The 27,605-nt window shown below is 49.7% G+C and overlaps 10 protein-coding genes across 10 annotated transcripts; 4 read left to right on the top strand and 6 right to left on the bottom strand.

Moving 5' to 3' along the window:
• Window positions 1–639: 639 nt before the first annotated feature.
• Window positions 640–3,915, top strand: BUD6 (Bud site selection protein 6; the record flags this gene model as incomplete). The annotated part of the gene is made up of 2 exons (XM_064901233.1): window positions 640–729; window positions 781–3,915. The coding sequence occupies 2 exons, from the start codon at window positions 640–642 to the stop codon at window positions 3,913–3,915; spliced, it is 3,225 nt and encodes a 1,074-aa protein (XP_064752309.1).
• Window positions 3,916–4,302: 387 nt separating this feature from the next.
• Window positions 4,303–5,508, bottom strand: LTR64_006906 (uncharacterized protein; the record flags this gene model as incomplete). Its single annotated transcript, XM_064901232.1, has 1 exon — window positions 4,303–5,508. The coding sequence occupies one exon, from the start codon at window positions 5,506–5,508 to the stop codon at window positions 4,303–4,305; it is 1,206 nt and encodes a 401-aa protein (XP_064752308.1).
• Window positions 5,509–6,632: 1,124 nt separating this feature from the next.
• Window positions 6,633–7,102, bottom strand: LTR64_006905 (uncharacterized protein; the record flags this gene model as incomplete). Its single annotated transcript, XM_064901231.1, has 3 exons — window positions 6,633–6,830; window positions 6,855–6,883; window positions 6,937–7,102. 3 exons carry the CDS (start codon window positions 7,100–7,102, stop codon window positions 6,633–6,635), a joined length of 393 nt encoding a protein of 130 aa, XP_064752307.1.
• A 1,558-nt stretch (window positions 7,103–8,660) lies between these two features.
• On the top strand, window positions 8,661–10,303 carry LTR64_006904 (uncharacterized protein; the record flags this gene model as incomplete). The annotated part of the gene is made up of 3 exons (XM_064901230.1): window positions 8,661–8,714; window positions 8,829–9,396; window positions 9,441–10,303. 3 exons carry the CDS (start codon window positions 8,661–8,663, stop codon window positions 10,301–10,303), a joined length of 1,485 nt encoding a protein of 494 aa, XP_064752306.1.
• Window positions 10,304–10,803: 500 nt separating this feature from the next.
• RIX7 (Ribosome biogenesis ATPase rix7) lies at window positions 10,804–13,182 on the bottom strand (the record flags this gene model as incomplete). The annotated part of the gene is made up of 1 exon (XM_064901229.1): window positions 10,804–13,182. One exon carries the CDS (start codon window positions 13,180–13,182, stop codon window positions 10,804–10,806), a length of 2,379 nt encoding a protein of 792 aa, XP_064752305.1.
• Window positions 13,183–14,254: 1,072 nt separating this feature from the next.
• Window positions 14,255–15,844, bottom strand: LTR64_006902 (uncharacterized protein; the record flags this gene model as incomplete). The annotated part of the gene is made up of 2 exons (XM_064901228.1): window positions 14,255–15,029; window positions 15,585–15,844. The coding sequence occupies 2 exons, from the start codon at window positions 15,842–15,844 to the stop codon at window positions 14,255–14,257; spliced, it is 1,035 nt and encodes a 344-aa protein (XP_064752304.1).
• Window positions 15,845–18,781: 2,937 nt separating this feature from the next.
• LTR64_006901 (uncharacterized protein) lies at window positions 18,782–19,942 on the top strand (the record flags this gene model as incomplete). Its single annotated transcript, XM_064901227.1, has 1 exon — window positions 18,782–19,942. One exon carries the CDS (start codon window positions 18,782–18,784, stop codon window positions 19,940–19,942), a length of 1,161 nt encoding a protein of 386 aa, XP_064752303.1.
• Window positions 19,943–20,460: 518 nt separating this feature from the next.
• Window positions 20,461–21,324, top strand: LTR64_006900 (uncharacterized protein; the record flags this gene model as incomplete). Its single annotated transcript, XM_064901226.1, has 1 exon — window positions 20,461–21,324. The coding sequence occupies one exon, from the start codon at window positions 20,461–20,463 to the stop codon at window positions 21,322–21,324; it is 864 nt and encodes a 287-aa protein (XP_064752302.1).
• A 1,280-nt stretch (window positions 21,325–22,604) lies between these two features.
• Window positions 22,605–25,385, bottom strand: LTR64_006899 (uncharacterized protein; the record flags this gene model as incomplete). The annotated part of the gene is made up of 2 exons (XM_064901225.1): window positions 22,605–25,074; window positions 25,132–25,385. 2 exons carry the CDS (start codon window positions 25,383–25,385, stop codon window positions 22,605–22,607), a joined length of 2,724 nt encoding a protein of 907 aa, XP_064752301.1.
• Window positions 25,386–26,201: 816 nt separating this feature from the next.
• Window positions 26,202–27,066, bottom strand: RHO1 (GTP-binding protein Rho1; the record flags this gene model as incomplete). The annotated part of the gene is made up of 5 exons (XM_064901224.1): window positions 26,202–26,354; window positions 26,408–26,542; window positions 26,601–26,798; window positions 26,915–26,942; window positions 26,999–27,066. 5 exons carry the CDS (start codon window positions 27,064–27,066, stop codon window positions 26,202–26,204), a joined length of 582 nt encoding a protein of 193 aa, XP_064752300.1.
• Window positions 27,067–27,605: the final 539 nt, after the last annotated feature.

Here is a 27,605-nt window from a genome sequence, read left to right as displayed (position 1 = left end):
TGCTTGTGGCAGATCGGCTTGTACAGCGACAGCCCCAAATGGCAACAACAGTACGATCGGAAAGATTTCACCTAGTGAAGGAGGTTCAGGCAAGGATAGTTCATTGGCCTTGGTTGTGATAGCGTTTGTTCTGTTTAGCGTAGCGGTATAGATTGTCCACTGGGCTTGACCCCTAAGCACGACGAGATTAATGTGACATGAGCAACTTTGAACAGCATGACTATACGAAGGTACAGACGCAGAGTCGAGACTGAACAGGAAATTTCTGCTTGTGGTTAATCAAGCGCAAATGTACTTAAGCCTTGAGAAGCACTGATAACTTTCATTGACATGGACTTTTGGGGAAGACACGAGTGCTCGGGCCTCTTCGAAAGAAGGTTCGGGCGCTAGAGAAGCGCCCCACGGACTCATGATCGCTTGCGGCAAGCACGATGATCCATCCCCAATTCTCTCGACACTTGCGCTTGATGTGCATCGTTCAGCTAATTCATCTTCAGCACGATTCATGCGCGTCCAAGAGCCAGTTCCGTGTTAGACAAATCTCTATCATGTAATAGCAAGCTACTACGAACATTACAAATGCGAGCAAATCAATAATAGCTGGAGACAGCCCCCGAACCGTCAACATTCCCATCAGCCATGGATACGCAACAGCAACCACCTGGCCAAACACGTAGTGCTTCAGGCACGAGCACAGTGAGCCGTGGGCATGGCTCTAAAAGCTCCAATGTACGTGTTGGCCTCTTTAGGAGCAAGGAAGCATGTTGACACAATCTCTAGCCCGACAAGCAGATATCACAGATCGAAAAGAGTGTTACTCACCTCCTCGTCGCAACGAAGCAGCTCCTCGAAACCCTGACGCAATGGTCAAGAGGCAATGCGCAAGAGGAGGAAGTCTCCGATGTCTACGTACGCCTGGGGTATGAGTTCAACCTGGCCTGTCGTGCCTTCAACTCAATAGGAGTCGATACCCAAGATCTCGGTCCTGTTCCAGATCTCCTCAGGACCATTCTCGAGGATACATTGAGTCAGCCAGCTTCACCACAGGCACTCGACAACTACCTTCCTCGTATACGAGATATCATTATCAATTTACTGCAAGGCCTGAAAAGAAAGCAAAGTAAGCTAAGGACCAGACCACCGAAAGATGTGCAGTCGAGTACGAGTACAAGTACAAAAACCGGTCCACCGTCCTCCCGACAAAGCAGTGTGCTCAGTGAACCTGCAGGCACTACTCTGCTTGACGACAGTCCTGTCCAACAGGCTACGAGAAGCGACGGTAGGAGAGACAGTCCTTCTTCACTGAACGAGCAGATGCAACCCGCACCCGACGCTGGCTTGCCCTTACCATCGAGCTCTAGCATAGAAAGGAGAAATTCGCTAAGACGAAGCATAAGACGAGAGCCACAACAGCAGATACCTTCTTCCGACTCCTCTTCAACCATGTCGAGCACCACCGCCCAGCATCTTCCTGTGATGTCGCCTTCCTCGCACCCTGAGTCGAATAATATAGTTGCAAACTTCCCTCATGCGCCTCCTCCGCCACCGAAGCAAGACGCCCTGACTGCTCTCCAAAGAGGTGGCGACCTGGAAAGAAGAGCCTCAAGACGATTTTCAGCCTACCAGATCCAAAAACACCTCGGCGCCTCTCCGAATGGAGTGCCAGTCATACCCGCTGCGCAGAACTCGCCAATCCCTAACAGGGGAAGAGTGGGGGAAGCAAGAGAATCAATGCGAGCCGTCACCTCCCGTACGTCCTATCAAGCTGCTCGGCAAAAATCGAGTGCTGGCAAGCTGAACGATCTCTCTCCGAGCAGGAACGGGACAGTCAAGGGTATTAATAGGATATCTGAGGAAAGAGAAGAGCCTCCCATCTTGGATACTCAAAACGTACCAAAGATTGGATACTCGCAGGAGGATGTTCAGATCGATAGCCCAACTACTAAAACACCGGATGAGTTTCATGGTACAAGCTTCCATGAAAGCGTGACCAGTCCAGTGGTTCAACTAGACGCGACAGTCACTGGTCCTCTCAGTCCTACCAAGGCACCGGTGGAATTCATACCAAGCAGCGAACAAGACCCAGCGGATTCAGCAGGCAAATTACCTAGTCCATCGAAAACACTTTCACCAACTTCCAGATCGATTACTACGCCTCCTCCATCCAACACCGTCGAATTGGACTCTTCACCTGCATCTGCTAAAGAATTAACACTCTTCCTCCAACACAAGACTCGGGTAAAGAAATTTGTGCTTCCTGTTGGAGACGATTTGACACTTGCACGACTGCAGCTGGCTTTCATCGAAAAATTTGCCTACAATACTCATAACAGTGGTGTCGATCTGCCCGAGATCTATATTCAGGATCCTATATCTGGTGTTCGCCATGAACTCGAGGATCTCTCGGACGTCAAGGACAGGTCTGTTTTGGTACTGAACTTCGAGGTATTGGATGAAGTGAAGAAGCATTTTGACGAGGGCATTGGCGGTTTAAAATCCACCCTTGATGGAGTCAAACTTTTGCTCGATGGTCAAAGCACGATGATGCAACGATTTGCCGACCGACAGTTAGAGGCATCGAAGGAGATGGCAAGAATCTCTACTGCTCCCACACCTCGCCTTACCCGAGCAGCCGTTGTGAACTCAGACAAGACAGGCACTATACCAGCACAAGCCACGGAAGGACAGGTACAAGAGGTGCAGAACCTCCGACGCGATATTGCTGTTCTCAGACAAACGTACTCATCAATGTCTGCCGACTTTGCAGCCTCGATGAAGGAGATCAAGCTCAAAGCTGCAAACGTGAAATCCGTTGCTGAGGCTGCTGCTATGCCTAGCTATGAAGGCAGTGCTGGCCGAGTGCATGTCAACGAGGGTAAGAAGCAATTGATGAATGACTCCGAGGCGCTGGTCAACAGGGTCGATAATCTGTCAGACACCGTCGAAGACCTTAGGAAGGATGTCGTCAGCCGTGGAGTTCGACCACGACCCAGTGATCTGGAACATTTGAGCAAGGAGATTAGTGCTGTTAGCAAAGACTTACAACGTGTCAAAGAGTTTATGAAGCGAGAGAAACCAGTCTGGACAAAGATCTGGGAGCAGGAACTGAACCTTGTTTGTCTTGAACGAGACGAGCTAACACAGCAAGAGGAGTTGATGGGTGATCTGTTCGGCGATCTGGAGGATGTGCAGAACGTGTTCAACCTTGTCGAAGAAGCTATGAAGCAGCAAAATCTGCAAGGTAGCGCTGGCAGTATGAGACAACCAAGTAAGAACATCGACATAGATCCGAGTGTCGATCCAAACGAGGCCAAGGAAGGTGTTCTTGACGAGGTCAGAGCCTTGAGGCCAAACCACGAGAATCGCCTCGAAGCTATCGAGCGAGCAGAAACAATGAGAAAGAGAGAACTCGAAAGCAGGCGGCAGAATGAATTCCAGAAGGAGGTCGAACAATTCGTCGAAGAAGGAAAACTGAAACGGACAGGTGGTATGGACGAGGTTGAACGAGTGAGGAAGCTAAAAGATGAAAGGGCCATGAAAGAGAACTGGGAGACGCAACTGAAGATCGAGGAGGAAAAGGTAAGAAAGAGAGCCGAAAGAGAGGCGAAGAAAGCCGCTGCCGCAGCGGCCTCAGTCCATGCAGAACAAGGTCAGACGAACGGTGAAGTAATGGCTGCTGCAGCTGCACAAGTTCCTATACCAGCTGCTGATGGCTTCCACGAGACAAGCTACGAGAGTGAAGCCACTTTTCAAGACGCACCTACAGGAATGACACCACAGCCTACCCCATCTGGCATGGTAGAGCAGCCTCCACTACCTCCTCTACCGAACCACGATCCAACGGAACCAGACCTCGGGAGTGGACCACCTCGGTTACCTGAAGTCAATATCAGCGGAAGGGATCATGGTATGTAAACGTCTCTTTCAATCAATCAGTTATTCATATATAATCCGTGTTCCGTGGGCAGAGTGCTGACATCGTGAATTATGCACAGAAGCAAGAGATGAAAAGTCGAACGCTACTGACACGAGTAGTTCCTGGTGGAAGCCGGCTGTATTCTAATGGATCGTGTGACTATATACTTACAATGGTAATTATGGACATATTAATGAGATATACTACTACTAATGCTATATTGCTTCTCCAAAGAAGTGTGTATAGATCTATAGTATTCTATATGCCTATGTCTATTCTCGTAGACTCAAGATAAGTATCTTAGTCGAGCAATCGAACGTCAGATATCCTGTTCTTGCAATATCTATACAAAGCAACACAACCTGATCGCACGGCACGTGCAGTCGTCATGTATGGTCCTCATCGTCTCCTGCAACCTTCTCAACACCACCACCATTCGCATTCTGTGGTTTGTCGGATCGCGTCCGTTTCGGTTTTAGCCTGGCTGCCGTGGCGGGTGAAGCGTCGGGATCGTCTAGTAAATGTGGCACTGTTGGCGGAGGTTGAGATTGCGAATGTGCCGGTATTGCTGGGCGTGTGGGTGGTGGTGCTGTGTTTGATTTGGAGGATGATGATGGCGATGGCGTGTTGTGTTCGCTAGGGTCGTCGGAGGTGCCGTCTGTAGCAGGTTTTTTACCCTCGCTCTTGTCCTCCGCTTTGCTTTCCTCCTTGGCCGTTTCGTCCTCTTTCTTCACGGCGGCTTTTGTGGCGGGCGCTGCGTCTTCGGGATTTTCCGCTGCTGGTGCTGCGGGAGCACTGGGTTGTCCAGCTGCTTGTGGTAGCGCTGGGGCAGCAATTGGTAGAGGAGCTGGTGCTCCTGCGGCCATTGCCCTACTAGGTCGAGCGCCACCACCAGCATTGCCGTCGAAGCCACCTGCGCCAGCCATGTACATGTCTGGGTTGTTCATGCCGTTCAAGCGAATAGCTCGATCGTAGAGACGTGTCAGTCGTGCTACCTCGGATCGAACAGTGACTTCGTCTGTATCGATCTCGTCGTAGCCATGTATACCTTCGCTAATGCCGCGCCACATAACTTCGGAGTTCTCGATCTCATCGACCAGTCTCTCTAAGTCGTCACGATACATGCGTGCTCGCATGGGCTGACCACGTGATTTGAGATAAGCGACGAGTCCTGCGATGATAGTGTTTGTGGCTCCGAAGATGGTGATCAAAATGTGGGAAGATGCAGAGGCACCGAGCGCGGTAAGAGCCGCACCAAGGACGACTTGCGACAATAGTAGCAGATTGTTCAACGAGGCACTGAAGTTATAGGCACGACGCTGAGATGAGAGTTGTGACACCACACGGCCATAGAGGGATTTTTTCGGTATGCTGATCTTGTTCTTAGGCCCAGCATTGGAAGGTGGACAGCCCGTCAGTGCACAGAATTGTGTGTGAGCATTGTTGCCAGAGATATCCTTGTGCGACAGAGGCTGGTGATCATCGTCCGGTCGATAATAAGATAGACGGGGTTGTGAGTTGAGAGGTTGCTGATTGTATTGGTATAATAAAGGGGTAGATTCTGCTGGTGGAGGCATACCAGATATTGCCATTGTATCTGATGGTGTAGACGATGTTGATGAGGCTCTCGCTCCGTGTACTGAGTAGCTTGGACTTTGAGTGCTTGAGTATGGTACCTTGATGCGCACAGATATCGGATAGTGTACTGGCCTCGACGACCGTTGAGAAGCCAGCTTGACGGATGAGGGTTGTAATCACCACTCCATTGGAACGTTATGTTTCGCCCTGCTCACCTCAAAGTCGTTGTTATCCGAGTCGATGAGTCTCTGCAACACAGTCTTTTGAACGATTCAAGCTCAGTTGCATGGGTGTTTCGTGGAAGGTTCGATCCACTCCCCCGACTCACATTGATATACTTTGACCATACCTATCTGAGGCAGGCATTTCCAGACTTGTGGCGCGCTAAATCCGATAGCGCGTTGCCCTTCATCGTGGCCAGGTCTTGTAATATGGTATACAGAATTGATTGAGTACACGCGTTTGTACCACTGAGCTGGGCGTTTAAATAAAAGCACGTCGCAGAAAAGGCGTAGGTGGTTTGGAGAATTTGCCAAGAACTCGTCTGGTCAGTGTCTTACAAAGCATTACCATTACTAAATCTTCTTTGGTCAAGTCTGTAGCTATACAATGCTAGAAGGGAAAGGTAATGCCGATGCTACCATAGTTACAGAGCCAAAACTCCAGTTTTCCCAAACCAAACGCCGTGCAGATACATGGCGCATTTTGATGTCGCTCTGTCCGATGATCATGACTCGTAATCGTAACTCGTGGGCTAAGTACCTGTTACGTCGGACTTGCCTTTGCTACCTGGGTGTGGAACGTTTGCTAGCTCGCTACCAGTTCCACTTTGTCCTCGACGGCGACCGGGTAGCAGAGAAAAATGGTGTTTTCCATCTCCGGAAGGCTCTTCAGCTGTTTCACCGAATCTTGATAAGAAACTCTTCTTTTTTGGCTTGTGTGCTACTTCGTCCTGTAGTTTGACATCCTCGAAGCCCTCATCTCGTTCGTCTTGAATAGGAGGTGGTCTCGTGAAAGTGTCTCCGCTTAGAGAGCTTCGCGGAGGAAGGCCAGATCTCCTGGAATCAAGTGAGGTACGAGAAGTATAACTGTCGGCGTGTATTATGGGAGAACGCCCTGAGATGTCCTAGGATGCTCGTTAGCAATTTCCTGATCCGATACGACTGAGTCCACCCACGAAAGATCTGCGGTAGGAGTCAAAGGACTCTCTGGATATTGAGAACGGTTCAGTCTCGCCTAAAGCGTTCCGATGGGTCGGAGCATTGGCTGTTGTTGTGGACTTGTGCCAGAAAGATTTCTTTTCTGTCGGCGAGGGCTCCATCGTGTCAGCAACAAGCTATGAGGAGTAAAGTGAACTCACAGGCAGGTACTGTCCGTCGTCGCCAACCGCTTCAAGTCACAGTTAGCAATAGAATTGCACTGGCAGATTTATGGCTTCATACAACTCAATTTGAACTCGTTGGGTTCTTCACGGCGTTCTTTGGTGCCGAGTGCAAGGGAAGGCTTGTAGGGACTTCCAGGAGCAGGCTTAGCGTTCTCATCGGTAGTAATGTCGACCACTGCAGGAGTAGGTCGCTTCGAGGTGAAAGGTATTCGGAAGGGCGCCATGGCGGTTGTAATCGTAGCAGGCTTGGAAATCTGTTGCGAGACTGCAGTACAGCTAATTGTGAGGCCACTACAATGCTGTAAATAGAATGCGACAAGAGCAGTGAAAAAGACTATACAACTTCAACAACTACATTGTCGGCGGGCATGCAGCTAAAAACATGCAGTCAATGAATCAGCCACTATGTCGGGAATGGATGGTGGGATGACCTGAGATCGTCTTGGGTGCTGCCGGCTGCTTGCCGATGGATCCGGATCGCAACTACGACTGGCCAGTGAGACTGTACCTGGGTTTAGCGTCGAAATAAAAGGTTTTGGTGTCGATTACTGAGCTCTCCTTGGTCCGAGCTGTCCGAGCTCAACGAGCGTCCGTATGATCCTATAACACTACGAGTACATTTTCCCTTTCTACAGCGTCCAGCCCTCTTCCACATGGAGCCTTGAGAATGGTGATCTCAGTCTGAACCATGTCACATGTACGATGAAGAGCCTCTGCTTGGTACCTCTATCGGAAGCGTTCCTTTCAATCCTCAGGAATAGCCACTTTCCAAACACAGCTTGGTCTGTAACCGGTCTCGTCAAGGAAGGCGATAAGAACCTTGCGCTTGCACAAAACGTAACGTTGGCAGCTGTAGGTTTACCTTGCGCTCACGAGAAGCTCATGTATGTGAACAAGACCTTCTGATTGATGAGCGACAAGAGACGCTATGGACGACCATTCGAATCAATACAGTTGTCCATCGCATACCGCTGCTCGATCGGATTGTGCCGACCCATCTTCTACAGTTGCCATACTTACTTTCTCTTCCAAGTGTAACCTCTTTGTCACACCCTATGCACGTGTGTTGTGCGCGTGTTTCTCGCTTAGCCTCAGATATCGATTTGGGTCGTCCATGGCGACGCAGGCGAGATGAACTTTCCTGCTCCTCACTCCTTTACAGTGTAAGTAGTGTTGTACAAGTGACACCAAGTAAGTCCTCAGCGGAAATCGCTTGTGGCAAGTGAGATTGTTGGAAATCGATTTGTTTGTACGTAAGATCGATGCTGGTACGGAATGGGCATAGGTACGGATATCTGCAGAATATTGGTTTCTCGAGTGATTTTAGAGATCGAAGACAAACAAAACCATCGTCTCGTCAACCAACAAGATGTACCGCAACTTGAAGGTTCTTTTCGCGAGATCAAACTTGGATAACTGCATCAACATTTCCACTGGCGTCCTGCGTCAAGTTAATGATCAAAGAGGAATTGCCGGACGCGCTTAAGATCAAGCTTGGATACTCATATGCCAGGTACGCCCGAACAACACTGTGATAGAGCGCCTTCCGGGCGCGCTGTTAGTGACGTGCACCTGCCGTCGACGCTCAACAATTCGGCGTTGAAGGTCAGTAATTATAGCGACGATCAGCAATTGCATCAGATCCATGGTACGCTTTCTTCCCAACGTCTATATTTTGCTGCTCGAAAAAGCTTCACGACATAGTGTATTACTTGAGTTTATGAGCATGATCCACTACTGCTGTCCCCCCCCTTCAGTCTTATTGATCCATCGTCGCCCAGGATGGGTCACTTCATATTCTTCGTCGAGTGGCCGATCTGGGCAAAGTTGAGCTTTGTAAGTCGGTTCAACCACAAGAACGGGCAAAGGACTGACATTTATAGGTGCTTGGTGCCTCGCTAGTGCGTCCAAGGCGAGCTGGAATGGGAACCAGGCTAACCTGTTCAACAGGTCGTCATCATCACCCTGGCAGGCTTGGTCAAGCTCCACAAGATCTTGAAGGTCCGAAAGCTGACAAAAGCACAAACTGGAGACATCGAACGGGCAGAGGTCAGAGAAAGAATCAGGTCCAGTGATGAGATACCCTTTGGAGCCAAGGCCATGCTTGAGGATCCAGAAATAGAAGGAGTGTGGAATTCACGAGCTTCAACACCACTACAATCTCCCATACTTGCTCCCAGAAATTTTAGTCCTTCCAGAATGTCCTTTAACCTGCTCTCAAGGTCGAGGAGGAACTCATCTATATCGTCCAGTCCATCCTTGTCTGGACAGACTCCGGACACATCCCCAGGCTGTCGGAATTCGACCTCAAGGAAAGAGTCGTGCTCACAATCAGATTGTGACACTGCCGGTACATCTATCAGCACTGCTCTCCCGTCGAAGTCAGATTCACGTGATCATCCATGGCAGCAGCAAGTGCCTAAATCGCATTCTGAAGGCACCATCGTCCCTCGTCGCCGTTCTGTTACTATCAGGTCGGCCTTGAGACCAGATAATTTTGTGACCAAGAGCTTGCCCGGTAAGCCCAAACAAGCCCAGGGTCACGTCTGCTAACAGAGACAGTGGACGATGAACCTCTTGTGATCATAGGTGATGAGAGGCGACGGACTAGAGTCTCCACAGATCCGATGCCAGAGACGCCAACGCATGCCCGACACGAACAATCGCAGCGTGCATCCGGGCCAGTACACCCAGGCACTCAGTCTATGGAAAGAACGCCCACTACCAAGAAAGCGTTAGATCGTATGGAAGCACATCGGAAATTTCATGCTGCAGAGAGTGGCCAGTTACGACCACGAACGCGCAGTTCTGAGCACAGATCTCTCGGCCACAAGCATAGTACTTCGGAGAACGGCATTATCACAGAGCAGGAGAATACACGAGCTGTCTCCTGGCCCATCACTTCAGGCGAAGTACTTGTTAACTTCAATGCAACTCAAAAGGTGCAGACGCAGACCAGCCCGCATGTTGTACCCTTTCGAGCGTTTGTCGAGATGCACCCTCCACCAAAGTCTCCCCTCAGAAACCCTCCGTCTGCATGGACCGAAAAGACTCAAGGCCTGCTAGAGGAAAAGCTGGAGGCAGCACAAGCATCCAGAAAGAGGGTAGTAATTCGAAATAGCAATACTACTGGCGAAATCCCCAAGAAGCAACTCTACGTTGTCTCAAACAGGGAACCTTACAAAAGTGAGCAGGAAAGTGCTTCTTGGCTGGGAGATCAGTCCCATCGAGTCAACCATGGTTTCGAAGTTCTGCCAGTGGGCAAGCTGGAAGAACCGTCACTGGTCAAAGAATTTGGCTATTTGAAAGAGGCCTTGCAAGAGACGTCCAACGATTCGAAGCCTAGGAAGCTTCAAAGAAGGAATAGATCTTCGTCCAGAGAACGTCCTGGACTTGTCGATGGCACGCGGCAAATCATGGTGTAGCCTGTTTCAGTCATCTTTTTGACTCAAAGATCATTGTCAGTAGCCGCTGATCTCCACATCAACTAATGCATAGACGACAAAGATTTGGAAAAGAGGAACAATAGACAGATGGGCTGAGATACATAACATCCTTTGGATGTGGGCTGCATGAGGCTCGTATTTGCCCACACCTCGCATCATTACTCCTAGGGACTACCGACAAAAGCTATAGTGGGTATTCTTATGACTATCATTACTCAAGCTTACAATAAGATCATTGTTCAACATGTATCGATTCTCGAATATCCGCATTCTAGTGTTGCACACCTTGCTTCTGATATGGCCTGGGCACTTGCGCCTCGTGATGTGACGTGCTGATCGAGGTCCGAATTGGACTATACGGTATACTACGAAGCATCCAGCTGAATGCCTAAAGAAAACAGCCAACCATCACATTGAAGACTTGTCTATTGCCACCAGAAATAACCCATAATTTAGGTACCACGATATAACAACACCACTCAGCCCTTCCCACCAAGTTTCTCCTGTAACACCTTGAACCGCACATGCTCCTCAGCACTCACACTTGGCTGCACCTTGTCCTTAGCCACCCGAAAATCCTCCAACGTAATCAAAGCACCTCCCTTACTCGGTACATTCGCTGCTTCATTCTCCCTACAAAACCGATCAATAGCAGCATAACTCGCCTGTCGCACAAGACTCTCCAGATCCGCACCACTGAAGCGCGTGCAACTCCTCGCCAACTCGGCTAGCTGTTCCGAGAATTCGAGGGTTTCAAAGCGTTTGCAGAGCGTTCTTAGGATGTCGACTCGATCTTCTTCGCCTGGCAGGCCGACGTAGAGGAGGGTTTCGAGACGACCGGGGCGTAGCATGGCTGGATCGATGACGTCGGGACGATTAGTGGCGGCGATGATGTAGATACCCTCTCTGCTTGCGCCGACGCCGTCGAGTTCAGTGAGGAGAGTGTTGACGACCCTGTTACTCGCTTCGCTGTTCATGCCGTCTCGTCGCGGAACTAGCGCGTCCAGCTCGTCGAAGAAGATGATTACGGGAACGCTGCTGCGTGCTCGCGAGAACAATGTGCGTACGGCTCGTTCGCTCTCTCCGACGTATTTGTTGAGGAGTTCGGGCCCTTTGACGGAGATGAAGTTTGCGTGAGAGGCGTTGGCGACTGCTTTTGCGAGGAGGGTTTTACCGTTGCCTGGTGGACCCCAGAGGAGAACACTGGCGGTGCTGCGGAGGCCGAGGGAGGCGAAGAGGGAGGGGTAGATGATGGGACGGATGAGGGTGTTTTTGAGGGTGTCGATGTGGGATTGGAGGGCGCCTATGTCGGCGAAGGTTGTGGAAGGGGTTGTGGCGAAGCCTTCGCGGAGGGCGGAGGGTTGGATTCGAGGGAGGGCGGTGAGGAAGTCAGTGGAGGTGATTAGGGTGTTTGTTGGGAGGTTTGGAAGGCTGGAAGTGGGTGTTTCTGAGGTGGTTGTAGATGATGTTGAATGAGAACTCAAATAGCTTAGAATTCGTCGTGAGGACTGAAGGTCTGGATGGACATTGTGATGGGAGGAATTGTTCGCGCTTGTGGGTAGAGAATCGATATCCATGTCGTTTCCAGCAGCTCCATCTGTTTTTGAAGTGCTATCTTCCCGTGCTGCAATTTCTTCGACAGTGTCGAGATATCGGTTGATCGCTACATTCACAGTAGTATTCACAAGATCTCTCAAATCAGCTCCCACGCAGCCCGGTGTTCGCACAGCAAGCATTTGAAAGTCAATATCATCACTGAGGTTCCAATCCTTGGTCAGAGAACGCAAGATCTGCTCCCTTACCTTTTCATTGGGTACAGGCATTATGATTTCCTTGTCAAAGCGTCCACCTCGACGTAGAGCTGGATCGAGACTATCGACACGATTGGTGGCAGCTAGCACTACCACTGGCTTGCCATCAGTCTTTGCAAGGTCGAGGTCGTCCATGCAAGTCAGAAGTTGAGCAACGATTCTCTTCTCCATTTCTCGCTGCGCGTTCTCTCGCTTTGGTGTCACGGCATCGATTTCATCAATAAACATCAAACATGGCGCGGATCGCTTTGCTTCTTCAAAATGGTCACGAAGCGCTTTCTCAGACTCGCCAGACATGCCTGATACTATAGACGGTGCAGAGATATTGATGAAGTTCACTTTTAGTTCTGCTGCTAAAGCGTTAGCCAGCATAGTCTTGCCACAGCCTGGAGGTCCATGCAGGAGAATGCCTCTTGTAGGCTGTAGTCTCTGACTTGTAAAGAACTCTGGCCTCTTCATAGGGAGTGCAAGAAGACGAATGAGCTCTTTTGCTACCGGCTCTACGCCTCCCATGTCGTCGAAAGAGACATGAGTAGGATATGATTTGTCAATGATTCTTTCTTTCTCAATCTTTCTCTTCTTCGGTACGGGCTCGCCATTTACCTGCCGATCTCGTCCCTGCTCTCGTTCTCTTGGTTTACGCTCCGGATTCGAGGCTGCACTGCCAGATCGCGATGGCGCGCCATTGTTTGAAGACCAAGCTCCGACAATACTTCTATTGAGGCCATTTGATGTCCTGGCGACTGTACTGTCCCTTTGCGCAGTCTCAGGCACGTCTAAAATCTCGTCCGACTCATCCTGCTCGGCATCTTCATCGGCGCGAATCGTGTCAAGCACGCGTGCGACACTGTCCTCGAGCAATTTCTTAGGCTTCCGGTTCAAACTCGAATTCGAATTTCGGATTTCATCGTAGATCTGAGCGAAATTTAGCGTTTTAGATGAAGGCGCACTATTGTCGTACTGAGCTCGTTCGTCCAAGATCCTGCGAACCACTTGATAGACTTCTTTGTCAAGGTTGGAGGATAGCCTGCCTCGCCGGGCTGACATTGCTAAAAGTCCCGTGGTGTATTACAATGTGATAGTGATGAGCATGGTGGCCGTGTGGTACGCAGATTGGCTATGATCAACGCTGGAAAGTTTTCCGTGAGTGTTGAAATTAAGATTGGAACTTAGCTCTTTTTAGTGGGAAATGAAGCCCCGCGAATGAGAGCTGCACGAAGCAGGTACGCTAATACCCTGCAACAACTACTTGACGGTCAACTCGAACGGACGAGCAGACGAGAAAGCCTACTGACATTGCATAGTAATAGTTGACTATCCATGGTGTGGCTGTATGAGTTCACACCGAAGATATCGTGATTGAGGTTCAGATTGGCCTACAGCGAGCATAACTTGCACGACACAATTTGTGTGCAAGCAGAACTGTGGTGCTACAATCTGATGGAAATCCGCTATGAATGCTTCGGTCTTGGGGAAACCGCACTGCTGATCCTGCTGTCGAGTCATTCGTCTAGGGTGAATATGCCGGATTGACTCATAGCATTGAGGTACCGATCAAGGCGTTCATGGCTTTGAGTCAATGTATGTTCTGATGCCTGTTGTGCAAATTGCAGAAGACAATGCGAGGAGGCTGTGCAACAAAGGCGCAACAACGAATGTAATGTGGATCGATCAGATGCTGGCCGGTAGATCTCACGATATCTCCAGGTCAGCCACGTTCAATAGTCGGCGGAGTGGTTGTGGAGAACGTGCAAGGGACCAAATTCAAGCCCTTGGTACTGCTTACACGCCTTCGAAGGGACAAGCTGGACTCAAGAAGGAAAATGAATGTCGACGGTAAAATTGTACGGTTCACATCTACGTAAGAGGTAAAAAGCCAGGGTCGTCATAAAAATTGAAGTCCTGCCTCGACGTCGATTGCGCACGATCGAAAGGCAGTTAAATGATAACAAGGTCTTGTTTGAGCATTTCAGACATTGCATCGTGATAAGAAGTGTACAAAATTTTGTGACCATAGAATCGTCGAAAATCCCATTGTCATTGTCTTCAAAAAGGATCGAAAGCTGTTTCCGATAGTCACAATCATGGGTGCTTTCGGCTTCTCCTAGCTTGTGGTTACTTATGCCACATCGCAAGCCCAGATACCACCTGCAACACCGCATCCAATCTTCGAGTACTTGCTGTCGACCAAGATGTCGGCGTGACCAGTCTGGCCATTGTAAGCCCATCCCTGAGACATGGTCGTGCAGATACCGTTCAGTCCAGAGAGTTCTGGGCGTTCGCAAAGCCATCCGCCGACAAAGACCTTCTCGAAATCACCGGCGTCACCAGGTGCAAGAACCTGACCCATCGTGCCAGGGTTGAGCTCGTGGACCATGTTGCCGTTACCGTCCTGGGCAGTCTTGAGAGCATTGCCTTCGAGTTTGCTATCATGGCTAAGTGCGCTCAGACCCATCTGGGATCGCCATTTGGAGATGACACCCATGTAGGTGCCATCACTGCTGCCAGTCGAGGGGGTAGATGGTGCAGCAGATGGTGCGGCTGGGGCTTGCGACTTGCTGGATGGAGCGGCCGAAGGAGCTTGTGACTTGCTGAATGGGGGGTATGTGACTGCTGGCTGGGTTGATGTGACTGTGACAGCAGGTGCTGAAGAGAGAGCTGGAATTTGTGTTGGGCTGCCACCGTTGGCAAAGACGTAGGTTGTGGCAGTGGCAATAACCCATTCGGTAGAAACGCCAGAACCGCGGTTTTTATCACCACCACGGTTGTTGTCGCCACCACCCATGCCTGGACCAAAAGGTACGGCGAGGGTTGAGCCTGCAAGGGCAAGAACAGAGAGAGCCTGAGCGATATGCATTTCGACTTTGTATGGACTTTGTGTCTCTTTGAAGAAACTGAGGTTTTCTTGAATTCAATCGATATTTACTGAACGAAGCAGTAAGGAATGTGGTGTCCCGAAGGTGAAAAGAGTGTGGTGGTTTTGAGAGAGTGAGTGTATGAATGAGTGTAGTCACAGACTTAGACAACAAGATCCAGCTTGAATGATCGGGAAAGAAAGCAAATAAAGACAAACAAAGCAGCCAAAGTTATAGTGTGATCAGGGGCTGCATCACCACGCGGACATTGAGATTAGAGGTTCCCAAAACGATCGAGCCCAGAAATCCCAAGGCCTCCTGAACGAATCCAACGTGGAGACCTGATGCAGCGGAGTAAGCTTATTTCAACCTGTTTGCGGTAAGGTCGATGTAAGTGGCGCTTCCATGAAACGTTCCTGATCCTCGACTGCTGCGCTCAACCAACACAACGCGGCCCGCGAGAGCGACGGCAAACAAAGAATTCTCATCTCGTGGTTACCCGATGCAAGCGGCGACACGCTGTATCAGTCTGAAAGCGGGGGTTACAAAGAAAAGAGTTTCATCGCTTAGCTGACGAAAAGGTGTATCACCTACTGAGACACTGTTATGAGGACCACCACTTGCCAGCGACGTTGAATCTTGACAACAGTCATGTCCATGATGTCGATTTTTGCCGAACTCAGCATGCTTGGCTCGTATTCGTGACTTTGAGACGGGGGCTTGGCTATGGATTCAGTTGAGGACGTCAAGGTTGTTGCTGCTAATTTTCGAGTATTTGAAACCGTGACCGTGGTGGATCCAGCTAGCATGGCTGTCACAGGCTTAATAGCCGTTTCGGCAGCCTTGGGAGCCATGTTTCGTCCACGAGGCTAAATTCTCCAGGTCGATCGATCCTTTTTCCGTGCTCATCCTGGTTTCCTCGTACTCGAGTAGGCCGACATGCTTGCGGCAGTTGCTTCCGATACACGAGGCTTCCATGCTGCATCTCCCAACGGGTTCCTTGAGCCTCTTGTCATTTCCGCAGTATGAGATTGGGCAGGCAGACCATCCGGAAGATCGATTTGTTGCCCGTGAAGCGTTGGCCAGAGCGCAACCATTTTTACACAGTGCTACCGCAGGCCGTGCAGTTCAGGCTAAACGAAATATGGAGGCGCATCACTGCCAGCCCACATTGATTTACCACCAATCTACCAAACAGGACTGAAAAGGGTTTGTAACGATTAACAGCAAGTCATGTAGTCCCATGACGTGGCAGCTGTATGCTGTCTCAGATCTTGAGGCCCTGAAGTGCTCGTCCTCGAAATTCTACGTGAACCAGACGCCAGCAATCGCAAGGCATGGCATAATTAGCGTGTACAGAAAGATGGCAATTTGAGTCTCAACCAATTATCGCTGTTTCGACCAGTTGCACATTCATTTGTGCAACTCAGCGTTCGTGTATGGTGCTGCCACGAAACTTGGTGCTATAGGAAGACAATGCCGGCGCATGATTACACAGTAGCCGTCTATTTCAACCCGGGTGGAACTGAGTAGCGAAACGAACACAAGATCGATATCGCTGGCCTGCGCCATCCATGAGAATGACACTTACTGGCTAGTTTTTGTACGATGTGTTTCAAGAACAGGCTCGAATACACCAGATGCCATAGCACTACCCCGCAATCGTCCCCTACGTGTACCCGTTGCTTCATGTCTACACTCAACCCCTACATCAGGCCATGGCCATGCCGGCGACACCTGCGCCAGCAACTGCAACAGCAGCAGCCGCTGTATACATCGCACCAGTACACCTTGCTTTGGCTGCAGGTCCCAGATTGGCTTGAACAAAACCTGTTGTCGCAGTGCTGATGCCACTGCCAGTGCCACTACCAAAGCCTGAACATATTGTCGATTGGATATTGTAGCAGCCTTGCGCACTTAAGCTGCTACATATACTTGCAGCACTCTGTGCCACTGTGCCCGTTACGCCGGCTTGCGTGACACCGAGACTACCCACACCGGAGATAGTGACACCAACCTGACCAGCTAGCGAGTTGAAACAAGCAGTACTTGCTGACTGACACGAGCTATAGGCATTCAAGCACTGCTGTGAGTTGGCGTATGTTGTCGGTATGACCAAGAAAGGAAACAAGGCATTGGAAAGAGTCGAATAGCCAGCTGCGAGCGTGGCAGACGCTGTTATTATCGGCGCAGAAGTTTGTGTCGTTGAGCCACCCAACACAAAAGGTGTTGTTGAGGATGTGCCTGTGCTTCTTGAGGCCGTGCCAGAAATGACGCCAGTACACACTGCATTGTTTGGGCAGCATGCGACGTTACCATTCTGATCACGAGTGCAAACAGTTCCGCTGGGACAGCATGTACCTGAAGCACCCAAGGCACTGCATGCGCTATAGCCACTTGGACATGATTGTCTCTTCAACAATTGTAAAGGCCCTCCTGCTTGATTTGGTAGCGCATTGAGATATGGCTGGGGTATAGGATCGGCCTCAGCAGTAGCATATGCTGTATAGGACAGGGTACAGGTAGCCGTGAACAGCGCCAAAAGGCGCATCCTCAATCAGTGGTGCAAGCTCGTAGTGGTGTCTGTGCTGAGGCGGCTCAGACTTCGGATATTGCTGCTGAGCGCCCACTCGTGATCGCTCGAGTCCTGTATCGATAACGGTGACGATGTGTCGATTCCCACAGATGTTCTGAGCACGGTAAGGGTGTGGCAATGGTGAGCTCAATTGAGAGTTGACATGAGTCCGAGTCGTTGCAACGAACAGCACACGTAATCTCGAAACTTGTATGACCTGCTTCCGCAAGAGTCGTCGCATCGTGATTGGCTTGCAGCACTCAATGTGCCCGGAAAGGCAGGCCCGCGCGTCGCCCAGGACACCACAAATAGGCTAACCCCATTCGTACAGGCGCGGATCTGATATTTCTGCAGAATTTCTGGACAGACTCGTTCTTGCTTCAATTTAATGCACGAACATTCAGAGCACAACTTGCAGCACCTGCATTGATGAGAACAACGTAAGTCCAAGGCCCCTTACAGAACCTGCCTACAATAAGATGAGCAACAATTCTGCAATTCTGAACTCGCCACGAGTGAGTTTCGTGTTGACTTCAAAATTATAGCATGTATTACCTGATTGTCAATTTCACATCTTTACACCACTCCGCACGTTGCTGAAGATATCCAATATACTGACCGGAAGTCTGATTAGGTTCTCGCGGTCTTGTCCTTGCTCAAGTAGAATACCAATATCAAAGCTCGAGCAGTAGCTGGTTTCCATCAATTGTTAGAACCTTTCTGATCTCTGTACCAAGAAAGCATCTCACTTTTTACCTACTTTTCCTCTTCGTTCTTGTTCGCAGATGCATTGCGACCTACGGTCGCAGTGTAGGAGGGTTCAGCGTGACAACTATTGCTTCGTTTGGTAGTAACTGCACTGCATCAATCTCTGTGGTAGTGACTCTGCCGAGGCGTGCTATTCAAGTTGCAACCACGACCCCGAAATTCGCCGTGACAAGACGCCCCACGGGCAAAGCTCAACGATTGACTCCGCAGGAGATGCCAGTGGTTGTCCTCGACGTCTACCATCTTCACTTTAGCGACGTGAACGTCACTGTAGGCCTTGTACATACTATTAAATTCACCTTGATCGATAAAGTGGAGATATTATTACTCTATTTCCTCAGTTGTATCGTCAGTAGCTGGAAGGCGCTACAAACCGCTATGCAGTGACCTGCTACCTTTCACTGCAAGCTCATCTGCAGGATATATTATTGCCATCAAACTTACCACCATGCGTCCTAAGATACTCACCAGACTCTCTCATGTTACGCGACAATGCTTTCTACAACAGCAGCGTGCATATGCTACCACGAATGAACCAGCCTTACGAACAGCTCTCTTCTTTCCTGGCCATGGAGTCCAACGAAAGGGAATGCTTCAGCCATGGCTCGAAGCTTTCCCCAAGACCTGCAAACCTTTTGTCGAAGAAATGAACGATATACTAGGCTACAATCTAGCTGAAATAATAGAAGAGGGCCCCATTGCAATGCTCGATAAGACTCAAAATGCGCAGCCAGCCATCATGGCTACCTCCGTTATGATACTACGCGTGCTAGAGCAGGAATTCGGTTTCGACACTGACAAGAGAATAAACGTGACTCTTGGTCACAGTCTAGGAGAATATGCCGCTCTGGTGGCCGCAGGCCAGCTTGAATTCGATTTCGCCCTCAAGATCGTTCGCAAACGAGGCGAAGTCATGGCTGAATGCACAAGGAAAGCGAAAGAAGAGACGGGTGAAACATTTGGCATGATGGCTCTTGTCTGCGAACCCGAACAACTCGATGCACTTACCGCAGCTGTGACAGAATGGCTGTCCTACAATGCAGAAGGCACACGCGACGACTCAAGTCATTCCCCAGCTATCCGACAAGTCACCCTAGCAAACAAGAATTCTAGAAACCAGATCGTCCTGAGCGGCAGTTTCCAACGTATACGAGAGCTTCTAACCCATATTCGTGAATTTGGAGGACACGACCCAAGAGCCGTCGAGCTTAAAAGTCGAAGTGCCTTTCACAGTCCCATCATGAGACCTGCCTTTGAGTATATGAAGAAAGTAATGACGCCGGATGTCGTCAAATGGCCCGGGAAAATGCCAACTGTCTCCAACGTGACTGGTCTACCATTCGACTCTGCCGACAATCTCAGAAAGAACCTTTCCCGACAAGCCATTGATACTGTACTTTGGTGGGACTCCATCAAATATCTACATGAAAGAGCAGGCACAAAGCGATGGCTCGGACTCGGGCCAGGCAAAGTCGGCCGAAACCTTGTGAGTAAAGAGGTCGGTCGAAGTGGTGCAAAGGGTGGTGGTGTCTGGTCGATTTCTGAGCCAAGAGAAGTTGAGGAGACAATGAAGGCTCTTGACGAAACTGAAGGGGAGGCCAGGAATTAGGTCCGGCCCTTCGCATGACTACCTGTCGTGCAATACATGGTCGCTTATACCGTCGTGTTCATTCTGTCCTTCTCCCTCGACTTACTTCCGGCATCGTGTTTGAGCTCAGACCAAGCGAGGGTGTTCTGGATTTCATTAAAAACACGACGGGCTTTTTAAACTTCATATGATCATAGCCAGCCCCACTTCTTATATTGCCTTTCGGTACCGAAGCTTATTTCTCCGCAAAGTCATTGTCAAGAGATGATATATCTAATCAGCGTCAGGCAGTGAGAAGGTAAAACAATACAGTATCTGTCAGGTGGGAAAGAGTCTGCAACTCCCTCTGACCTCCTCGGTTGTGTACCAAGAGGTATATGGCATAGTACGTCCTCTTGAATAGCTTCATTGGAGGTACTCGTGAACCTGCTTGGTACGTCATCACTTGAGCATCCGTTGGAGGGCCTTGCCAACTTCTCAAGTCAAGTTGTCGATACTCTTTGAGTCTCTAAACTATACTCTACCAAGACGATTACACAATGCCATCAGCAACTGGCGCTCTATCACCCGTCGAAGCTGCTCAAGCGACCCTCGACACCGGCGTACAACACCTTTCGGAACCCATCCTCCTCGCCTTCGTCAAGAATGTCTATGGTGCTCTGCTCTTGTCTGCTGGCAGCCTCCTTGCCCAAATTCTTAGCACTGGCATTCCTGGTGTATCTGAAGAAAACCCAGGATTTCAAAGACTACTACAAGGCTTGGCTTTCCCACTAGGCCTGATCTTCGTGTATCTGGTTGGCGCAGAACTGTATACTGGTTACCCGATGTGGTATAGCATGACTATGCTAGCTCGGCAAGGTTCACCACTGCAATACCTTCGATCTATTGTTGTCGTTTGGTTGGGTAACCTGATCGGTGCATTATTCTTTGCATTCTGCTTCTCTTATGCAACTGGAACACTTGAGCAGCAACCTTGGCATAAAGGTGTGATCGATCACATCAACGAGGAGATTATCGAAACCCCGTGGCATCAGATCTTCATCCGCTCCATTGCCTGCGGATGGCTAGTCACCGTCGCCATGTTCCTTGGCACCCAGAACCAAGATGGCATCTCAAAAGCCTTAGGACTTCATCTGCCCTTCTTCGTGGCGACTGCTGCACAATTTCCGCACACTGTCAAGTACATGTACCTTGCATCTACAGCGATGATGCTTGGCGCTCCTCTGTCGATTGGTGGCTACATCTGGAAATGCCTCTTACCTATTACACTGGGAAACACCATAGGAGGAGGTGTCCTGACTGGAGCGTACCTCTACTACGTCAACATACGGTGTGAAAATACTCGGAAAGCTAAGCTCCATAGACCTTTCCAATCTCTGAACGACGAAAGCTACCAGGACTGAGGATTTTCCAGAGACAAGTTTGTGCCACGAAGAACATTCTAAAAGGGAGAGTTTATTAGGTCAAAGATGCAGCATCGATCGACTTGGTGGAGTTCATGGAGTCAGCATCAGGGACAAGAATCTTGAAGGATCTTCTCATGTTATTCTTACACACAAATGGCGTAACTGAAACATTAACATATTCAAGGTATCCGTAAATATTCACAAGACACAGGACAACCGTAGTAATTCCCTGCTCCATCCATCCAAATCCACACCCCTCGTAAACCCCCAAGTCTCACGCCTTTATTGCTCCTCCGTTGTCCCCCCCTCCGGCTCTCCCTCCCACCTCTCTACCCCCTCAGGCACCCTGACCACTGCCCCCCTGGTCCAAATATGCACCGCCCCATCCATCATCTCCGCCGTCAACCCCTCCACGCACCCCTTCATCGCCACATACGTCTGCCCCTCGACATGATGCAATATCCGACTCCCACACTCTGGACAAAAATAACACTTCTTCTCCCTACCCTCGAAAGTCGTGCGTGTCCAGACTTTTAGACCGGGAGGGAAGGGAAACACAGGAAAGACGAGCGTGATGCCGTAGGCGGAGGTGGATTGGAAGCGGCATTCGGTGCAGTGGCAGATGTAGATTTTGAGGGGGGTGGGGAGGGGAGTGGTGAAGGTTATGTGGTGGCATTGGCAGTGGGCGTTCATGGTGTTGCACTTTATTTCTTTCTTTCCTAGGCTCGCCGCTGGAATGATATAGATTCTTTGATTGTGTGGAAGATAAAGCGAGGCTCATTTAATGGCTGTGAATCAGTACTCGTAGAGGAGCTGAGCGGCACAGGACTTCTAGCGATGAAATTGATTGTGTTTGGGAGAGAATGCCGTTGTTCACAGCTCGTGTTATTTCACGATGTGCAAGCAATATAATACACGTCGTAGAAGCTGACTTCAAGCGTTAGCACTATACTACAGCCTCGAATTACGAGGAAGTGTCGCTCGTATCTCCACCTTTCGTCCATCTCCAACATTCTCGAGCACGGATCCGAACATTACGTTTCGTAGCGACCGCTAAGGCTCAGCATAATGCATGCTGTGGTAGAATGTGAACTCAAGGCATGCAGGCAATGAAACTGATAAGCTCAAGTGAATGGTGCCACAGGTGGATCACAAGTCAAATACATCTCGCTGTAGTATGACCTCTTCCTTATGCTTGAGATACCAGGAAAGGAAGGGCATTAGTGTGTCTCCATGCACCATGTCGGCACGTTGATCACAGGCCACAAGACTATCCCTTACTGTGTTAACGACAACAAACCCTCGATCCACTTCTTGGTGTCAACTCCAACTCCTTCGCTAACACCTCTAGCACTCGCAGCTCCTACTGTACTAGCACCACTAACATCTCGTTTCTGCTCTCTAAGCAGCCATTTTCCTGGACCAGAGCTTAGGTTTCGAGATTGAGCGGACAAAGTGGGTCGATGGTCAGCTGCCTTTCGCACAAGAAATGCTTCTTTGTGCGAATCAACATAGGTACGCAGACTCGATGTGGTTTCAGATCTATCGTCGTCGTTCATAATGGTCCTCTTATCCTTGTTGGTCCTGAGAGGAACGACCTTCGTCCATATCACCCACCAACCCCGTGCAGTCTTGACAGTGTGTTCTTTCTCTTGGCCAGTGCGTGTAGCGATGTACGTGTTAAGAAGCTGAGTATGTGCATTCAATGCTTCTGTGCGTGACCATGCCGATTTGACAAGACTATCTGCTAAGTGTTCAGTATTTTCAGAAGAGGTACCAATTGGGATGCCGAGTGTGTACCAACTGCCAGACACCGACAAGAAGCTTGACGTGCTTGATGTAAGGCCTTCTGCAGCAAGGCTGCCAGGCACAGGGATATTGGGTATTGAGGTTCGTACGATGAGACGATTCGGATCGTAGATCAGATCATAGATCGGATTCGTTGACTGTGAAGCATCGCTTGTTCTTGATGCTGTGTTTTTCTCTCCCAGACCCTCTGCTATGCGCTCAGTGATCCTGCTAGGGTCAGTACTTCTGAGAAGAGGTCTTTGCAGTGGACCGAGCTGGTTGTGGATGCTGCGGTAAAATGATGGCATGGTCAGATTAGGTGTATGTAGTTGAAACAAAAAGACGAATATAAATGGCTGGTGGACATAGACCGCAACCTGTGCCTTTTGGTGTGTAATGTTAGGTTGAGACCCATCTACTGATGCAGCCGCACTAGTCTTCGGTTCTGGATTTCCCTGAATAGTAGCATTGCTGTCTGTACTCTTTGTAGATTCGAACAATCTCGGACGAATCGAATTTTCGTGACTTTGCTGCTTTGGTTGTGCCATCTCGACAGTCAACGTTCTTAGGAACAATCTGCACTCGGGCCGCTCCGAGTCCTGGTTTGCTTGATCGTCATCACCTTCGTCAATATCGAATTCTGCCTGCTCCAGATCGCCAGCCAGACCTATAACGAATCTGCCTATAGACTGTTCCAATTTCTGCTTGAAAGGCTGCTCATCCTCAGTAACCTCAGGAGTAGGCTCAATTTGTTTCAAATGGTCTTTGGTCGTAGTCACATTTGCGCTTTTCTGTTGATCCTTGTTGCTGTTCTCGGCTGGTGTGATGGCTGTTTTGTTCGATTTGCGACCTTTAGGGTTTAATGTCCAAGACGTGCCGTATCCCAGGGTCAAATATTTCACCATGTTCTCAGCCCCGAACAGCGCTGGCTGGTTCTCCGTTGTTGTCGGTGCTTCAGTCGAATTCTGCAATTCTTTGTCCTCAGGGACATCTCTGGAAGCATCAGCAGAAGCTTTGGCAAGGGCGTTCTCGAGCGAATTCTCTACTTGACGGACCAGCGGCGCAGGAACACCAGGAGGAGGGGTATTGTTCTCAAGGGCTCGTTTGCGTAGATTGGTAGTACGTGTTGTGGATTTTGGTGTTCTTGAGTGTGTTTCTTGAGCGGTGGTTCTGTCGCCGCTAGAGCTTGAACGTTGAACGTTCGGTCTCTTTCGCCTAGGTCTTCGTCTTGAGCTGGGATTCTCGCTTACACCATAGGCGTCTTCACCATATTTGAATATGGCCTCCATCCATTGCGAGACGGTGCAGAGCGACCTGCGGGACAATAAGCCTTTACCAGAGAATATCACACCGTCAGCTGCGACGGGATCGTTGCCAGTGCCGAGCCACATGCCTAGATTGTTCTTGTGGGCTGACGCAGGTCGATCGGTGGCTGGAGGTAGACCATAGCGGCCTACCACCAGATCCTGTAGCCCTTCAGTCCGATCTATAAAGCCTTCAAGCACTTCTCTTTCACCACTGCCCCATTCTTCCTCGCCTACTCCTATACCAAGCTCACCTCCACCAGCAATTTTGGTCGCGCTGTAAATAGAGGAAGCAGGATTGCCATGAAGAAGTACATCCCAGGCTCGTGCAAACTTGGTCCAGAAGCGATCTAGTGTATTACACAAGGCATCGCGTCCACTTCGTGATAGCAGTTCTGTAAGGCTTGAGGCATTGTGGAGGAGGAATAGAGAGTTGGCTTGGACGAGCTGGGCTATCAGTAAAGGAGCAGGTGCAACTTCTCGAGCCGAGTACTCGTATTTAGTGGTTGTATTGTCGTCCTGGCCTGGTTTCTTTGAAGCTGGGAGTCGCGTCAAGTCTATACAAGCAAGAACCCACCAGTCTCTCTCGAGTTCGTGTAGGACGATACGTGACTTTTCGGTTTCGATAGTGTCGACGTTTGAATCTGAGAAGTTTCTGTGATCGCAGTCAGCGAGTGTACGCTTCTGTGAAGCTATCTAGTCTCGTACCTACTTCGCAAAGTTCACCATACCCTGAGCAAGCCCTACCTGCCGTAACTTCTCATTCTCCTCATCTTCTGACTGTATCGAAGCCTGCTTCTGCTTTACGTCCTCTGCTTGGCCACGCTTTCCTCGATTTTGGTTGGAGTGGAAGAAGACAATTTGGTCTTTTAGCGATTCGTCAGAGCTACTAAGGGTAGGGTTGTAGATGGCAAGAAAGTCGAGCTGAGCTGGCACAACCCGAGCTCCTTCGAGTACTTGTGCCATGGGAAGAGCTGTTGCTGAGCCTCAACGAGGGCATGGACGATCAAGTGCCAGCATTTCCAGGAACACGTCTGCGATTACTGGCAAGTTCGAAGCGTGTTTAGCCTGTAGCACGTAGCATATGAAGTGCTGAGTGTCAAGCACATTGCGTTCAGTGTTGCGCATGAGGCAATGAGTTGTGAGAATGGGCAGGTGTAGTTCACATAGTGTTGCTACTTGTTGCGCCGCGAAGCACTGCATGTGAGGATCACGTCACACCATCTGAACATGAGCACGATCTCGTCAAGTCAGCTTCGTGTACTGTATGAGCAGAATGTCTCGTTCGAATACATGTTCACCTCTAAAGAACTGTCCTCGAGCTTTAAGAGAAGATAATACAAGCTTATTGATGCCTTGTCTTTTCGGTGATTATATTGTATCGTAACATTTCAAATTCAGCTCATGTGCATTGCAAACCTCATGTATTACTGTCTGAAGCTCAACCTGAGATAAAACGCCGTGCATGAAGCTGTTCCTCAAGGCTTGCAAGGCCCGAATCTCGAATCAGAAACGCCTTCATGCTTCCATACAACCAAGTCCATAGACTCTTTGCTCTGCAGGTTTCGGTATTCGTAATAACCACTGACCGATCCCAAATGTGTAAGTACCTCGGGTCTTTGTCACAGAACATCCCTTTCCGACCAGCCGGCCTGTAACATCGAGGCGCAATAGACAATGGTGCCAGATATTGCCCGAACAACAATCTCGTGTTTTCGACATAATCTTATTCAAGGTGCCTCCAAGCCTGTCGCTCGTCGTCTATCAACGCTGAAGGGATGTTTACAAAATCAAGCACTTCTTGCTCTTTCCACCCTTTCTGGTCAAAAGAGCAGCTCGGGTTGCTGATTCAAACACCTCACGGACACCCTGGTTGGTCTTGGCTGAGCATTCGAGGTACTTGTAGGCACCAATCTTCTTCTTGACTTCCTCACCCTGCCAACCATATTAGTGTGTACTATACATAAAGCAAGGAGCCATGGACTTGCCTGTTCAGGAGTGACTGGCTTCTGTGATGTCTTTGCAAGCTCTTCTATCGTCTTTTGATCGTGTCGCAGATCGCACTTGCAGCCGACAAGTATGATCGGAAGACCCTGGCAGAAATGAAGCACCTCTGAAATCCACTGCAAGGGTTGTTAGTGCTCACGTGCCTCGAACAGGCTGTTGGTAAGTTTGTCTTACCTTCTCTTGGACGTTGTCTAGGGAGTCAGGCGAGTCAATGGCGAAGCAGATAAGGATGACATGTGAATCGGGGTACGACAGTGGCCGGAGACGATCGTAATCTTCCTGGCCAGCCGTATCCCATAGGGCTAGTTCAACGTGCTTTCCGTCAACTTCAACATCGGCGACGTAGTTCTCGAACACGGTTGGGACATAGACCTGCGAGCATATATGTCAGACCATCTCTTGGAAAGATTTGACGTTATCAGTAGCGAACGAGGATGTTTGCTTGTGAAACATTGGGGTCGTTCGTTGAGCTCGGGATGAGTGCATACCTCTGGGAATGTGCCTTTCGAGAAGACACTGCAATTTTATATTAGCATGGCTTTGTGTCGTTGGTTGTGAGGCGAACCACTTACATCAACAAACAAGTCTTACCGCAGGCGCCGTCACCGACAATGACAAGCTTGCGTCTGATTTCAGCCATATTGGCCTTGGATTAAAAGTTCCTGGTAAAGAAGTGGTCGAAGCAGTTGGCGTGCTATCGAGGAACAAGTCGGCGATGATTGCAGAAGGTGAGCGTTGAGGGTTATAGAGGACGAAGGATAGCGGTGATGGTGGAAGAAGGTGTGAGGTCGACGTTGAGTAGTCGGGGAAAGCCTTGACCGAACGCTGCTAGTGCCGCTATTTAGGCAGGGTTGGGTTTAGGCTCCAAAGGACCGTCCAGGTTCGACCAGGCGCGCAAATCTAGCATAAAGAACAGACCTGGTGGCTGTGTGACTATCAACCAGTCTCAGCCACAGCACCTTTCGTGGCAGGTCATGTACTACCAATGACGCCTTCAATTTATTTATTGCACCTCAACAATGAACTCAAAGTCGTGAATTATTTCTGTCGAAACTGCATTGCACGAATGCGCAATCGTCGGGTCGCGGAGTTGTTTCAGATAGGGCGAAGCAGAATTATCCTGATTTCTTCGTCGGACACGGGGTCGGCCAAGCAAGCTCCTGCATCAGATAGGCAGTC

The sequence above is a fragment of the Lithohypha guttulata genome, assembly GCF_036872675.1.
Source record: "Lithohypha guttulata strain CCFEE 5908 chromosome Unknown scaffold_5, whole genome shotgun sequence".
Taxonomy (NCBI): Eukaryota; Fungi; Ascomycota; class Eurotiomycetes; order Chaetothyriales; family Trichomeriaceae; genus Lithohypha; species Lithohypha guttulata.
This window is presented reverse-complemented; position numbering and strand designations above follow the sequence as displayed.